Source organism: Struthio camelus, chromosome 6, assembly GCF_040807025.1.
Source record: "Struthio camelus isolate bStrCam1 chromosome 6, bStrCam1.hap1, whole genome shotgun sequence".
In the NCBI taxonomy this organism is placed as follows: domain Eukaryota; kingdom Metazoa; phylum Chordata; class Aves; order Struthioniformes; family Struthionidae; genus Struthio; species Struthio camelus.
The window spans coordinates 26,452,460-26,469,705 of record NC_090947.1 but is presented as its reverse complement, the minus strand read 5'-3'; the positions used below and the strand labels follow the sequence as shown (position 1 = coordinate 26,469,705).

At 36.6% G+C, this 17,246-nt stretch overlaps 1 protein-coding gene across 5 annotated transcripts in view; it reads right to left on the bottom strand.

Moving 5' to 3' along the window:
* KCNH7 (potassium voltage-gated channel subfamily H member 7) overlaps positions 1 to 17,246 on the bottom strand; it is a 241,397-nt gene that overhangs the window by 79,845 nt on the left and 144,306 nt on the right. For 2 of the 5 annotated variants that reach the window (XM_009676154.2, XM_009676155.2), the window contains exons 4-6: positions 14,590 to 14,622; positions 6,358 to 6,786; positions 697 to 720 (exon numbers count right to left, since the gene is read on the bottom strand). In XM_009676154.2, coding sequence (XP_009674449.1) covers positions 697 to 720; positions 6,358 to 6,786; positions 14,590 to 14,622 — 486 coding nt within the window. The remainder of the gene's footprint in view (positions 1 to 696; positions 721 to 6,357; positions 6,787 to 14,589; positions 14,623 to 17,246) is intronic. The other 3 variants (XM_009676156.2, XM_009676157.2, XM_009676158.2) reach the window with 3 other exon arrangements.

The following is a 17,246-nucleotide window of genomic DNA, read 5'->3' as shown; positions in this document are numbered from 1 at the left end:
AGCAGAAAAAGAGGGCTATAACAAATCACAATCGACACTAATTGGTGCCCTGATTGACAGTCTCAGCAGAGAGGCTGAGAACCAAATAAGCAGAGCAAATGACATGCTTTTGCCTACCCTACAAAGGAGACTATTTCAGGTTAAGTTTATCTCCCCATTTTCATGGCAGGATTCCATTGTCCCTGCTTATACAACATGTTAAGAAATGATTTCACTCTTCTGAGCTGTCAATCCATCATCTTCACCAGCAGTAAACATATTTATAACAACTCTTTTATAGGACAAAGACACTGCCCCCCTCCCTCAAGATTTTACTGACATACACATGAAGCAAATGCAATGATGTTATAGTCCATGAATTGCTTCACAGAGTCTAGCTCATGCATTGCATGCAGTTCAGAGAGAAGACTTTCAGGTACACACACTTTTTGCATCATGCATGAAGTCACAAACCAGTTTTCAAACATAGCTACAAATATCACAGTTTAACTGAACATGTTTTAAAATAACCTTTCTAGAAATGAAATCACTTAGAGAATTGTGTTCAAATTGCTTATAAAAGATGTAGCTCAGTTTTCTTTTGCTGTCATTGTGCTAGTGAATATAAATAGTTTTGTAGCTGTTCCAAAAAACATGAAATTGGCAATGAAATTCATGCATGCACACTTTAATACTACAGGAAGCTTGAAATCATACCCCCTGCCATCCAGGAACGAGAAACTAGTTTTAGGGAGACAAAAGAGGAAGAAGTGAAGATATTTTCACATGGCTCCTGATTACCCATAATTTTATTTTTGAGATAGTTAACTGAAAAGTAAACACTTCATAGCAACGGATTGTTTATTAATGGCCCGATTATACATCCTTTCACAGGTAAAACTTCTGGTAACGTCAACAGAAGTTTTGCCTGCTTAAAGACAGCAGCATTGAGTTAAATAACTTTCTCTCTTTTTTTTTTTAAAACTAATTATCAGATACTTAAGTTGCATAACTGTTTAACTTTTCCTTCACTTTTTCCAGGGATCATTAGTTAGTGCTTTGAGATAAAAGTTTGAAGGGAGTAATTAAGTGTCCAACAAGTCCAGGTTCGGTAATGCACCCGGCCCTCGCGAGGTCAGCATGAGAACGTTGCACTGGAACGTTTCATACGGCAGGCAAATTCACATGCCAAAGAGGGTGGTTGTTGGAGACACTGGATGGCACGTTCTGCGTGTATACTTTACCTTTGACATTGCGACCATTGTCTGGTTTTCAGCATAATAAGAGTGAAGAAAAAGAGAGAAAAAAACCTAAAATCTACATCAGCGCAAGCAGGAATTATTGCTTCAAAATGTGTGTGTGGCTGGAATTAAAATATTCTCGCACCTCCTTGATTATATTACGTAGACCTCTAATCAAGGTGATGTCATTTTGACAATTAAGAAATAATCTGTAAAACTGTTTGGAGTAGATCATCAGGCGGTATAAAAACCAGAGTCCTTTTGGCTCTAGCTAACTTGTGTTATCAGCAAATTGCCAAAATACCTTCTCAACAAGTCCAGGTTTCACGTACACTTACTCCTCTATGGAGTTTGAAGTCAAAAATATTAACCCGTGAAGCACTAATTAGCACCTGTCATTAAGTGAGCACCTACTGCCATTGTAGGCGCCAGTGCTGCAGCTGGGCCGAACATGGCGGGGGGCCGGGGACGCTGCGCCGGCAGCCTAGTGCTGCCCTGCTGAGGCACCGTGCTTCCTAGGGACCCGCAGGAAGACCTAGATTTCTTGGAGCTGATTTTACCAAGGTGGCGTGCTACAGCAGCGCCTTATCCGAGTAACTGCTAGGGAAACCCTGAAGATGAAGATTGTCTTACATGTCCTTCTTCAGCTCTTAGGCGCCTTTACGTGAGGTAATGGAGAAGTGTCTCTCTATGCGGGTGCACCAAGCCCTGAATCCTTTCTTGGTATCAACCCCCTTAAAGGAGAACCTGTTTGGTTTTTTTTCCTTTTCTCTTTTTTTAGCAGGTGTCTGGATAGACACCACTGCTGTTCACGGCTGGCCGGCGCCCTCCCTCCCCTCAGGCCCCAGGCAGCCCTGGGGGAGGTGCGAGGGGCTGCTCAGGTGCTGCTGCCTCGGGGCCTGCCGGGGGCCGTGTGGAGCTGGCAAGGAAGCTGGGCTGGGGCTGCCTTTCCCTTCTGCCCCGCCGCCACTGGTCAGCGGAGCTGAGGCTGAGACTCACCCAGGGCTGTCCTCCCCTGAGGGGCAGGAGGCCGCCCCTGAGGTGCCCACGCCCCAGGCTGGCCCCACGGACGGGCGCCCTCTCCACCCTGGTGGCGTAGCCGGGGCTGGTCCCTCGTACAAGGGCAGCCCTGGTGTGGGAGAAGCTCCTGAGAGAGGAGCCGTGGTCCCCGCCGGTGAGGGGGACCCGGGAAACACAGTGACGCCTCATTTCCTCAGCTGCAGCCAGCGGCGTCTCGGGGCGCCGGCCTGGCCAGGGCTTGCTCTGCGGTGACCTGCTGCCTGTGGGTTTCGCGCTGTCCTGGCAGTAATGCAGATTTTGTAGGCTGACTTAGGCTTGAAAGCCTGCTGATTTCTTCAGAAGATTGCAGAGGTGTCACTGAGGGCACTTCCTGAAGAAAATAAAATTCCCTAAGTGAACCTAACCCAGCCTGCGAAATGGGGATTGTTGCTGCTGGTGTGTGGGTGGAAGGCACTCGGTTTGGTTTTGGGTGGTGGCTGCTGCACACAGCTCCTGCCCTGCCCTTTTTGCTGTCAAATCGAAAAATTTAGTGCACTTCACTGAATTCCATCCTTAGATGAACTTAATCCTATATTGTCATTTTTGGTGCAATGCCTTTCAGCATACGATTAACACTAGGTATAGCTGTGGCAATTTTAAAGTACACAGTGATAGGCAACTGGGACACATAAGTGATTTCACATGCTACATTAATTTATATTCTCAATAGCCTTCTAGAAAAATGAATTTGGCCCCAGCTGGATTAGCATACTGACTATTGAGCTAAATAACGCTGTTCTCTTGTTCTGTCAGACTTCTGTTCAGATGATTCAGTTGTTTTTTTTGAACAGGGAGAGATGGAAAAAAGTTAAATCTGAATCCTGCATTCCATTTTCAGTCAGAACAACATATTTCTTTTCAGCGGGTGCAGGGGAAAAAAAATCAGAATTGTTAGGATCAATAAGCAAAGTAAAAAGGGAATGGGAAATGTATTAAACTTCTTGCTACCCTTGGGCTGTAAATTTTGCAGCGTTAAAGACAGCAGAATTTAGCCCATTGGGACTATAGTTTACTTAAGGTTTTACATTCTCCCCTACAGTATCTACAACATCTGTTGAAACCTGTGAGAGTCCAAAAAAGATGATTTGGACTGAATCTTGGTTGCCCAACTTGCATGGATAATTTTGTAGCAACAATAGGGCTTTATGGCTCACTGTTGAGTAAGGCAAGCAGGACTTGACTTATTAGCTAAATTTAAGCATACTTGCAGCATAAGTTGCCAAATTCTAATAAGTTTTGAAGCAGATGGCATCAAGCATGTTACTAATTCTAAAGCAGTTCTGAGAGCCATCCTCCGTTGTGTTGTACATGTTTAGTGTGCCTATGTATGACCTACACTTAGGGCCAGGTTCTTTACTACTTTGTAGCTTTTGCAAAGTGGAATCAGTGTGACAATATTTTGTCCATTTACAATGTAAATAATTCATTTGAGAGGCAGTAGAAATTCAAATTAATTATGTACTTAGAGTAAATTTTTTTCTTTGTATTTGCCACTTGCAAGATGTTATTCTGTGAAATATAGTTAGAAATTTTTGCTCCTCTGTGCACCCATTATTATATGGCTGTTTCTGCACAGACTTTGTACCATCATAACCAAAGAAATGTAATAATCAGCTTAATTTTATACATTTTCTTCATATAATTAATAACCAGTTGGGAAGTTCTATTTTCAGAGTTTATTCTGATTAAAGAAAGTGGCAAAATAGATGTTCTTGAATATGTTTTATCTGAAAGTTTAGTTTTAAGTATCTGGGAAAGTCAAAACCAAGATAAACTTTATGCAATGATCCCAAAACTTGGACATGACTGAACTTTGGAGGTTTTAGGCTCCAGATCATGATCTTGAAATCTTGGTTTGAATGTTGTTATGAAATATAGCAAAATGGTATGGTTTAAAGTGGATTTAATTGAATTTTCAGATTATTTGAGCTGAAAAAATCAGAGTCCATAAGCAACAAAAATGTGAAAAGAAACGTTCACCCAAATGTTTCAATGAAAACCCTACAAACGCATCCTTTGAGGGGTTATACATAGATATATTTATACAAATAAAACTTAGGAAAAATTATTCCTTAAATGCACTTATTACAGTGGCCAAATCCTACTCACAATTCTCATTTTTAAATCCAAGGAAACACTGCTAAAATAGATGAAATTAATACAACTTTACTACTATTAAAAATGTTACTGCATTACAGTATTGTTGCCAAACTTTTTTTGGAGAATATGTGAGCATGACCATCTATGCAATGGAATTAGTTGATTTAGTTCTTCTGGACTGTGGAAAATAACACACAATCAACCATATTGTCAATCTTTCCCTTTTAGGAAACCACATGCATTCAAACTCATAGAGTAAATATGGCATAAAGAATATATTTGTATTATTTGAAAGTGATCTACACATAAAAAGAAAAAACTTTTGCAAAAACATTTTTCATTACAGTCTCTTTTCAGTACACTAACTAGTGAAGCAAGATATGTCAGTGGAATTTTTTCAGCTCAAAATATATTTCAATAATTTTTCAGAAGGAGATTCAAGTTTCATTATTTGAGTTAAATCGTGTTGCTATCACATTATGTTACATCACTTACAGAGGACAAGAACATGTTCTCGTAACACTTGCTTTCCACAGCCCATGGTTATGGTGTATATGCAATTTTTTGTAGGGATTTGGGCAGGAGAAAAATAGTAATGACCTCTTTGTTGTGCAGTGTGCAAAACTTACTTACTATTTATTCAGAAACTAAGCCTGAAATCATTTTATGCATAGACCCCTCACTGAATTGAATGGATGCTTTTAGTTGGAAAAAACTTCTAAAAAGGTTAATTATATAGTCTTACAATGTACAGGTATCTATCTAATGTCTGTCTATCAGTATATGAGAATTTATAGCTATCGGACTAGCTTTACTACAGGAAGAGTAACTGGAAGGAATAATCATTCCTGCTAATCCAGGAGTTAATCTGGGTGATGGAGGAACTTTGAGATGTCTTGTATTTTAGGGGATATATGCTGTGGAGCTCCTAAAAGGCAGGGGAACTTGGCATTTGGGCTCAATGAATAGGAGAAAAACAGGGAATCATTGAAACTGAAAATGTCTTTTCATGATAACTTATGAATCTGTGCGCAGTCTTCCATGACATGATATGTATTTGAGTTCTTAAAAACTTTCCACAGACTTTACATGTCATCTGGTTTGAATAAAAATCATATGATTCAAATCATTAGACCATCAATAGCCGCAAAGAAATGTGTGTGTCACTTTTTTCTAGGAAAGTCAGTTTCAAAGGTGCCTCTCCATTCATAGGGTTTCCAAACCTCTGTTTGCTCGAGCTCTTTTTCCCAAGTTTCTCAAGCTCCCTCTCTCCTACAAGGAGAAATCGTAGATGACACTCCATGACTTCAGGTAATTAGGAGCGGGAGTAAAATAAGAAGACAGAGAAAACTTCTTTTTAAACTTTACTAGTTGCAAGAATATACTAAGATAAGGAGAAAATCCCTCTTACGTGAATTTTAGACTAATGCATCACCAAGCATTTCACTGGAGTTGTTCAGGAGATTTTCTCCAGCGTGAGAGAAGAAGCATATCTCCATGTTGAGACAGTGAAAATGCAATATGCACATCATAGGTTTAAGAAAAACAAACTGAGCAATCTCCGAAATAATTTCATACAATCAAAACCAGTATCATAAATATATTTGAGTATGGGGACAGAACTGCGCATGCGATTTTAACTTGATCAGCAGATTTCCACCCCTGTCCCCAAATGCTAATACTAGTTTTACAAATATTGGGCCTAATTTTGCTATACCTGCCTAAAGAAGGCAGATGGTAGTCTAAGTGCTTTCCAATGATTCAACTTCACTGCCTAGACATGGAAATCAGTATTTAGAATGAGTAAGCTTTGGTGTATTTGATATTTTTAGTATGATTTTTGAGTCCTGATTATATTGTACATAAAATATATAGTTGAATATATTTAGTTTTACTTACTGAATGATAATTTCTATGAAAATATGCAATAATCCCTTTCTTAGTACATCACTGAATACAGATTGACTTTCCACCGTACCTTCGCTTGCATGTCGGTCCCTAAAAACGTTCTTGGGATGGATGTTAAAACCTTCTATATCATGTACTGAAGATGCTCTCCGTATACTACAAATGCTTTCCTTTGATCTGGAATGGGTTAGTGGATTGCTTGTCTGTATCATGTCGGGATAAAGTCTGTCCCATTGCTGTTTAGGTGATGAATGATCCAGAGGTCCTGATATATTAACCAAAGGAGAACATTTACTGGGTTGAATCAGTGCTTTTGTGTCATCCGCTTCTGAAGGGCTAACACTTTCTTTTGTAGGTGATTTAAAGTGCTTCATGGCCACTGAGTCATCGCTGTGCTTAGATGAATCCACTATCACTGCATCAGGATCTTCCTGTGGTAAGGATTGTTTTCTGTATGTTAAGAGCCTCAGTCCAGGTAACCTGAACCCAAAAAGTTTGCCTAAAAAAAAAAAGTACATTAGTTTATTATTAGTCTATATATTAATTCCTTTAGTTTGCTTTTTTCACATGCAAACTGCATAACAACAGCTATAAATAAGTGATTTGACCTATGCCTAATAAAATACACTGTTTGGGGATGGAATGCGCATCTGTGGAACTGTTTTATACTTGTAAGTTTGTTGTAGTCATGTTGTTAGAAGATTTCCTGCTTCAGTCAAACATGAGTTATTGAGCTCAGAACAGGACTTACAGCATGGATTCTATAACCTGTGTTTTAAAAGAGATAAGATTGTATAATCCAGTGGTCCTTTCTGGTTTTAAAATTATGCATCTATAAAAGAGTGATAAAACATGTAGAACTACTTTGCTTGGTAACTATACGCCTAAGTAGGTATTTGTAGATTTTTATCATCAGTGGAACTCCCATGTGCTTAAAGACCTACTGCTGCTGCTTCAGTGGAATTGATTTATTAGTTACAAATTAAACTGAAAGGTATGAGTCTTAATCATTCAGGAAATAAAACTGAAGTTGTGCATCCACTTTTGCTGTGATATCTTCCAACGTTTGTTTTAAGTTGTTGCATGTGTGCATGTGTTTTTAAAAAAAAAAAAAAAAAAAAAAGGGCAGGGAGGGGAGCAGAAACGCAGTTCTCCAGCTTCAGTTGGACACATACAATGTGATTATTTTTCATGCATTTGCATGGGTGTGGGCTTCATTGGGCTTAGCATATTAAATGGCAGTAGATTATTCAGAGTGTTTTGGAAAATGAGCAACTCTAAGCTACTCATATTTATCATATGCAGAGGAAAAGTGTAAAATATGGTACAAGCAGAGAAAATACAGCGGAAGAACTGTAAAACCTACAGGCCTTTTCCCCAAAAAAAGCAAACCCAGGCAGCAAAAATTTTAAGTATATTGTATAGTACAACTCACAGATGGAGGCACAGGTGCTTCCAATGCACAGAAAACACAGCAAATAGCTTAGAGAAAGAAATGCTACCCCCTACCAAATAAAGTAATTGAAATAATAGGAAAGATCAGATATCATAGCAGAAAGAGTTTGTCCAATCTAATGCTTCCTTGTCACTTACCACTTTGCTACATGACCATTTTTCACAGTAAATCAATAGCAACAATGGTTTCTAAGGGGACATCAAGAAGTATCTTCTTGTTCTCTCTTACTGGGGTAAGAAATTACGTTTGGGATAAGTTTTATTTTATTCTGTCAGTTTTAATTACCAGTGTTTGTAGCTAGCTAATGTTTGTTAATATATAGCACTGAGATGTAATTGTCTCATGCTTTGATCATGGGCCAGTACACTGAAATGTTTTAAAATAGTCTTTCATTGATGTCTGTGCAAAGTAGTTGATGCAGAGCAATTGATGGCACAATTAATTTTGTTTTTAAAATAAATGTGCTTTATGGTCAGTATTGAATTTATTTTGTATTCTAAATGAATGAGAGTGCTGTAGTCCTCCTGAAGGAAAATCTATTTAAAAACTAAGGTTGCTATGCTAGATCCCACCATAAATCCATCTAGCACATTGTTGGACCTCTGATATTTTCCAGTGGTGGATAAATGGAGAAAGAGCTGAAGAACCACTGTAGAGTGTGATAGTTCTCCCAAAATCACTCCTTCAGTTTCTGGCAATCTGCAGTTTCTGAGCCAGAGATTGCATTCAAACCTTAAGCTCGATAACTTCCATGAATTTGCTACAGTGCTTTTGAAACCCAGTTATACTTTGATCTGTAAAGCACCCTATAGCAAACAGTTCCATGACTAATGTGTACCTTTGTGGAAAAAGTACTTCCCTGTTTGCTATAAACCTGTTGCCTGATAATTTCATGGGGTAAATTCTAGTTCTTATGGTGTGAGAAACAGTGAATAATTGCTCCCTTTTTATTCTTAATAATTGTTGTAGTTTTCCATACTTCCGTAATATCCATCTTTGTTCATCTCTTTTTCCAAGCTGAAGAATGCTAGTGTAACTATATATCATATATATTGCACAGTATTGCATAGTTTTGATCACCCTTCTCGTTTTTCTCAGTTCCTTTTCATTTCTAATATAACCATTTTTGACAATGGCCTGAACTAATCCCAGGCTCAGGGATTTGTGCAGTGACATAATGGCTTTTTTGTTTTGATCTCAGACCCTTTCCTTATAATTGCTAATATCAGGTTTGCCTTTTTGAGGTATCTTGCTAGCATATGCTAATTTAAGAAATTGCATAACAGCTGAGAGATCTTTCCTGATTGATAACAGATAGTTCAGAGGCTATCATTACGTCTGTAAGAAATGTCACTTGCTATTTTATCGCCCAGCCGCTCCATGTTGTAGGATATTTCTATAAATCTCATGTTACATTCTAAATAGTTCTGTGTCATCAGCAAACTTTCCCAACTAACTATTTGCAACTTTTTTCTCCAAATAATTAAAACAAAGACTCTGTAAGACTCTGCTGATAATATCTCAATATTGAGAAATCTGGTCCTACCTGCTTTTTCCTCACTTTAAAACGTGAATTCATGTAATAATCTTCCTTCTTATTCCTTGACAATTTCAGTGAGGGATCTTGTGAAAAGCTTGATAAATACCATATAGCACTGAATCTATTAGTCTAATGCATATTAGTCTAACGCGTATTAGTACTGTACCACAACAGTACAGTAGACACAGAACTCTCTACTATATAAAACCAGAGCCACACCTGCTAGAGGTAGCAACTAGAGGTGCCAATTTTCAGTATGCTCAGTGATATTCAATAGACTGTATCTTGGGAGCAGTCTATTCATAGACTTCATATTTCTTTTAGCTTATTATGTATATACTTGGACAAATTGCTCACAGTTGAAATTAGTGAAGTACACAAAAATCACTTCATTATTTGTAAATGTATAAGAAATCGAGTTATAAAGCAGTTTATAAATCAATTTTACAAGCTTATTGCATCAAAGGTCAAACAACTACTGTAATTCTTTTTTCATCAATTACATTGCACTCCTTTAAAACACCATTCATAAGGCTTTCTGGTATTAGACACTGTTAAGGCTTTTTTGCTGGCACTCTATTTTAGTTATATTCATGGTGGTGCAGATGGTCTTTTCTGCTTCACTAAGTTAATATGACCGTGTTATACTGCATTACTGATTTAGCTGTCTAACTGCAGTTCAGCTGGAAAGGATACACAGTAAGAATTTTGCTTCTTGCTAAAATATAAGTTTTCTATTTCATGCTTGAAATTCTATCTTTTTTTGCTTTTAGAAAGAAATGCTCTCAAAGTTAAAATTCCTATTTCCTGCTTTTTAACTTGAATATTCCTTTTAAGGGGGAATATTGTGATTCTTCCATACTGTATAGATAAAGAGCCATATAATGTGTTGGACGTTTAAATCTTCTGTGGTACTGCAGCTAAAGCTACCAGGAGGCCCATTCAGAATTTATCTAATTTACATCATACTTTCTTGCTTAGCTCAGTAATACAATTTGATGTGAAGTAAAATTCATGGCACTAGGCTGGATGTCCCAATATAGACTAGAAAGGTCAGAGGAAGCTTTCCTGGGCTAAAATGCATTTGAAAGTGAACAGCCCCTGCTTTAGGTAGGTATGATGTCAAACCAGGTTTATCTTAGCTTGCAATACTAAAAGTTTTTTGAGATGTAACTAGCTTTTATTTAATTTTCTGTGAATATACAGATAATATATTTAAATCCTTATATTTTATTGAACTTAAAGACTAGATTACTAGGTTCTTCTTAATTATACACATCTCTGACTCAGCATTGTGGCATGCGAAGAGCAATTCAGGGAAGTGGTACAATTTCTGAGTCACAATTGCGGGCTTACATTCCACCTTCTCCTTTCAAACGTGCTTCACTGAATAACTGATTTGCAAATGACTTAATCTGCTAGTTGTTGCATTTATTCTCTGTGTCATCTCAGCTAACCATTAGAGTTTCTAAATTGTAGAACTCAGCCCAAAAATACTTACACTGCAGATAACAAAAGACTCATCTAAACGGGTGACAAATGTAGTTATCTCCTAGGTCTCAAATTCAAATAAACTTTTTTTGCTCCCTGAAAGTCCTTTCTGCTATCCTATCTCATATTTTGGGAGATCTTATGAGATGTTCAGAATTCATGGAACCTAAAATATTTAACTTCCTTTGGCATTTTCAAAATAGAATTTTTATAGTCATAGGCTGTTGTGACTTGACTTTTTTTTGCCAGGAAGCTGAAGTTTTTAGGGAGGCAGAGATCTCCTTGGCCCTAGATAGAAAACAAAATATCTATAGCCTCAGGCCTGAAGAATGGCACTGAATAGAAATGTACAAAAAATGTCTAGAAAATATCTGTTTTCTTGTTGCTAAAGAGATGAGATGAGCTTGATATATTGAATTATAAAGTTTGCCTATTCTTTTACGCCTAGGGCTAGCTGGAATATCAGCTTTCTGCCCTGAAGTTTTTTTGAGGTTTTTTTTTTTTAATTGTTCTCAAGATTAGGGCAAAAGGAACTCTTCAAAACTACTTTGTTTTTAAAATTGTCATTATTTTACTTTAAAGAATTAGAAGTGAAGTAAAGGTTTCAAATTGTTAAAAACCAAAATATTTTGGTTAATAGTTTTTTTCTATACTATACTCACAACACTGTCTTGTTCTGAAAAATTAATAGCCTTACTTTTCCGTAAAAGTACGAAAATGGGAAACATTAACAGTTATAGAAAATTTCAATTTTTAAAAGCAAAACACCATCATATAGAAGGTTGTCAAAAAAAAAAAAATTGTTTCCAAAAAGTAAATTAACTGCCCCATAAATACAAATTTCATTTTGAAAATGGAGCATTACAGCAAAAAAGTATCTGAATAAGACCTTCCTTAGTAACCCAATTTACTTGAGGGGCAAGTAATTTCCAATCTTTTTTTTTTAAGGAAGCATTCTGTTACAATGAAGGGAAACGATACTTGGCTTGAATATTGTCTTGTCACAGTGAAGTTACTCCGCAGACTTCTAGTGGTGAAGTGGTACTTACCAGACACAGTAGCAAAGTCAGAAATGCCTAAAACTGAAAGATCTTAACTTTCACTGCAGTGGCTGAATGCACTAGGGTGAGTGCTATGCTTTATCCCACGGTCTGTTTAATTCCTGTTGATACACATCGGAGTCCCAGTTTCAGTTCTCAGATTCCCCTAAGCACTGCAGAAGAGCAACTCAGAGGTTGGGATGGTCCTGAAAGAGCTGTTCAGCCAGTTTTTGTGGTAACTCTATTAGTACTGTTACTGTCCTTCTGTTGCAGACAAATAGAAAAGCTGATTTCAAATAAGTCAGAAGGAAAAGAAATAGTAGCTGGTCTCAGGCTAGCTGGATTCATTAGATTTGGTTTATTGGACTCTCAAGCTTCTCTAGACTTAGCCATCCCAAAATCAAATCAAAGGAACTCAAATATACCAAAAGTTTGCACAGGATAAACTAAGAAAAGTGTGGGAACTGTCAAAACTTGTTCCTGGTGTGACGCATAACTTGTCCTAGGCTGAAGAGTTAAACCAAACTCTTAGATGCCTGTGTCCAGGCACAGCCTAGTAACTGTGGTACAATGTTGAAGAAAATCAAATCTTGTTAAGTTATATGATAAATTTATCATAGTGGATGACTGATCTGGCGCTAATATGCAACAAATGTTAGTTTTTCAGTAAGGAAGACTAAGGAATACAGCTGATATATCCTCAAAGTCAGGTCTATTCTAAACAGAGAGATGGGATTTATTTGATAAAGAGTGTTTTAGATAATGCCTGATTACAGCTGGATTTGTTCACTAAAACTATTTTCAAGATTCCTGGTGCTTGCAAAAATGGGAAGAATATTTAGACATTTTGAGACTTCAAAAGAAACAAACATGAAAATAATGGGTGTGTAGGTAAGCTGATTATGACTATCCTCGAGGCTGTGGATTGACTGAACAACACTTTTGTTCTGAAACTTCCCCAAATGATGAACAAGATTACTTTTGCAAGAGGAGCACAAGTTAGCTCTTTAAAAATTTTCTGATATCTGTCTGATGTCAAGGAATTTTCATGATCTAGGTTATCAAAAATGCAGATTTAGCCAATTGCTGGATTTCTGGCCAAAGTCTTAGAATATCTAACAGCTCATGCAACAGACCAAAGGAAACAATTGCTGTTAAGAAACACAATCCCTAAATATTGACAGTCTAAAATAGCAGCAGGTAGTTGAATGCACTCCACACAAATGCTGCGGCATGTGATGCTGCTTTATTTTCTGTCTGGGCTCAGCAGGCCATAGAATAGAGAATTACAGTAAGAACTGATTATATGTGTGTATATGTTTTCTTTTTTCTTTTTTTCTTCTAGGTCTTTTCCCCCAAATATTGAGAAGCATACATAAGTGGATCATTTTATTTCTCTGCTCATTAAATAATCTTCATGCTCTGTGTTTATTTCTTCTCAGGCAGGAAAAGAAAGGCATCTCAAATTATTTAATTTGAAGCTTAAATTTATAATTCTCAGATACTGCATATGCACTTTCTTATTGTCTGATGTGGTCTACTTTAATTCTAGCACCCTGGTTATTTTTCTTTTAGTTTTCTCTAAAGTTGAATTTGTATTTTTTTTTGTAGGTAGTTGTTGTTATCAATAACGGCAGTCTGTTTACGTTCCCTTACAAGTGAGAAAGTTGTTCCATCTCTATGATGGTGATAGCACGTTTATGTTTTTAGGCTGCACTCCTACTAAAATGTAGTATTGAGAATGGCTAAGAGAATAATATGATTCCAGATCATCCTATCTACACATATGCCTCTGAGGCAGCCTGTGAAAACAGGACTGGTAAGCCGGTGAAAGAGAGGGATGAAGTCTCTGTCTCTCTGTAGAGCTATGCTGTCTTTGGTTGATCAGTGAATCTAGTCTGAACAGTGTTCTTGGGGTCCTCCTCGAAAAATGGTGTGATGATATCCTTTGATATTAATGTAAACTTGTACATTTAGCTGTCTCGTTTTCTTTCTATTTTTTGCTACAGATGTTATTATATTAGATTTTATTCATTATATTAAAATTATAGGCATTACAGCTTTTTTTTGTGGAAAAAACATGGAAAAGAAGAATTTTTGGTCCTCTCAAAGAGATTTTACTGTTTGCATTTTTCTTCTTTTGACATAATCAAAAGTATGGAAAAGAAGAAAAAAGGGAATATCTGCAATGAAACAAAATAGCAAGCATCACAGTATGTATTATATTGAAAGAGTTATTCAGTTGGCACAATATTTTGCTGTCTTGCTGAAAATATGGTGTTTGTCCTGGTAGCTGTAGGAAAGAATTCATTCCATCTATTAAATCAAATTCTCAAGAAACTCCCAGCTCTTACCACCCTGGTCGCCAGACTTCATAGAATAGATAATATTGTTTTGGCCTGAGATAGGAAACCTGAAGAAGTTCTTTATGTTACAGCAGCTAATTTATATTTCAATACCAAATTCCACAATGTGTTTTGTCTCATATATTGATAGAATTTTTTTTATGCTTTGTACACAAGAACTTTTAACAATAATAAGCTCAAAAGTATCACTACATTTGGATTTTATATCTTGCATAATTATACTAAATGTAATAGTTTAGCTGTTATATCTGTAGTTTTGAAGAAATGAATATTCAGAATGGGATAAAGAGCCATATTTTGATTTGCGCTCTTCTAGAATTATATAAAATGTAATGGGATCTGGAAATAATAGAAACAGAATAAAGCATAGAGAGACTTCAGTAGATAGAACTTTAGAAGATAGATTTACCTGAAGAAGAGCCACTTGAAAGGTTGTTACCATCTGAAATACAATTAAACTAGATTTACAAAAAGCTTTAGCTTGAAAAGAAACAGATTCAGAAAATAAACAGACTATTAAGAGAAGGTAGAATATCAAATCTCAACACATTTTAAAAGCAAATTTAAATAGTTTTAAATTACATTCAGTATGTGATCTGCAGTAGAATTATTCTAAAAGTACATTGCCTTTTTATTTGGAAAATTTAACTATTCCATTAAGTACTTTGAACACTACTCAGTTTGTTGCATAGATCAAGACATATTTCCAATTATCAAGTTTTCAAGTTGACTAATATTTCAGACAGAAAACTGAAGTAGATGTAATCAGACTAACGCATTATTTCTCATGAAATGGAAGCTCTTCTAATTTCTTAGTGAGCATTTCTTTTCTAGGAAACGCAAATTTTGTTTGGAAGAAACTTTTGATATTGAAATATCAAATAATTCATAATCTCTTTAGGGATACTGGGCTTTATCCACTGACATTTGTTTAGAGTATGTCCTCGGAGAAGTTTCATATGCCTGTTATGGCTCCCTTTCATCTGTTCATGGGAAGAACTCCTGTGACTACATGTCTGTGCTAAACGCCTTCAGGTTCATTAAATGTCCCACTTGCCTGCTTACTACACTCCTTAACATAGGTAATAATCACAGGATTTCACACCTGAGAAATAAAACACAATGAGGGTAACGACTGTTATCTTATCAATACATTTATTTTTGTTTGCTTACCATCAAATGTCTCTTCCATATTGAATCACATAAAATAAATAATAAAACATATTCCTTATGACCAAGGTCCATTTGAAAGCCTCTAAAACCCATTTGACAAAGACAAAGAAAATTCTTTTTTTACTATCTAGTAGAGTCCTCTTAGTCTAAGCTTGAGATACCCTGGTAGTTTTAATTACTCCCTTCTTTTTTAAAAACCTCTAATTCAACTTAACAGTTACACAGATGTGTTAAGTTCACTGCACGATTTGTATTATGAATAATAGAGGCATAAGTCTTAAATGAGGCATTCCATCAGAGTGCGATGCAAAACTGGCTGCCTTAACACTTTCCTGAGGGTGTGCGTTAAAATTTGGGATGACTGCAAAATCACACTCTTGGCCTTCAAATTACCTCACAGAACCCACCTGTTTTTAAATAATAAATGCATAGAAGAGGTGTTAAAAATGTAGGACTAGAAGAGACTTCTTAGATGTAGCTCAGTCCAAGAACTCTTTTTATCCTCGTTTATTATTTATAAATAACAAAAGGAAAATTTGCAGGATCTCTGCATAGCCAGTGCATTGTCAACTTTGTTTTCCTTTTCCTGTCAGCCAGTCTGCATGTGTTCCCCCACTGAAAGCTACATCTACCTGTGTCATTGTCTCTGGCTTGTAATCTCTTTAAGCAGAGATTGTCTTTTTTTAATTGAATGTTTGTACAAGATCTAGCACAATAGGTCTCTGATCCTAGCTGGGGAGAGGCTATAAGGCAAACAGCTAATTAGTGGTTTGAATCCAGCAAGGCTTCTACTCTGTCTGAGCCCCACCAGTAACCACCTTGAGAAAAAAGTAATTTTTCCATCCTGCTTGTATTTCTCCATCTATAAAAGAAAAGTAAAAGAATGTATTTATCTTAATGAATGTTCTGTTAATTAGGCAGTTAAGTATTTGTGAAGCGTGCTGAAGGTGAAAGCACCAAAGATCCTTTTCTCTTTTATGGTTGATTGCTGTTTGGCTCTGTTCCTTTGCTAAGAGTTCAACACTGTCTCCTTCACTCTGATTTCCCTTGGAGACAAATACACATATTGACACTGGAGTTGTCATGACTGTGCTATTGCTTGCCTAGATAGAAACCTTTGTCCTGGCCACAGTTTTTCTTGAGTAGCCCTCGCTTATGATGAATTTGCTCCCAGTGGTGAAGCTAAAAATAAAACTTTGGACAAATTTCTCGTTACATTTTGGGCAAAGTCAGAGGGTTACTATTGTTTATGTATGCCATGTTCTATATAGTAAGCTTATCTTGTACACTGTTTGATGCATACTTCATGACAACTTTGTTGTCCAGCTACTTTTAGGAAAAACACTTGTAGTCAATGCTTACCTATCACTGAACTGCTATGCTTACTTATATAGCAAAGTACTCTACACAGAGGAAAACAAACACAGTTATTGAGTTAATTCCTTGACTTAAATAAAAGGCCTGATTTGAACTTCCATTATGCTTGCTGTAACTCTGTTGAATTCAGTGAGTTCTGGTGCTGAGATGTAACTCCATTGCTAGGACCAGGATCAAACAAAATTTTGTGAAGTTTAAGCTGCTTTAAGGCTCTTCCTGACAGAAAGCTATAACTGATTATGGTTGTAGCTATTTTTAGAATGCTATAAGCTTTTTCATTTTGTGTGAATATTACCTAAGAAATAAGCGTTTATAGGATGTATAACAGATCCTCTCATTTTTAGTTGAAATGACATTTTAAATTACAAGATTCTACATGTGAGGCTAGGGAGAAATATTTTTACATTCATGAATTAAACAAAAGTTTACAATTTAAAAAATGTGTATGAAATGATACCACCTGCAAGCAAATCACTTTACATTAGCATCTGCAAAAGTAATACATTTTCTTTACTT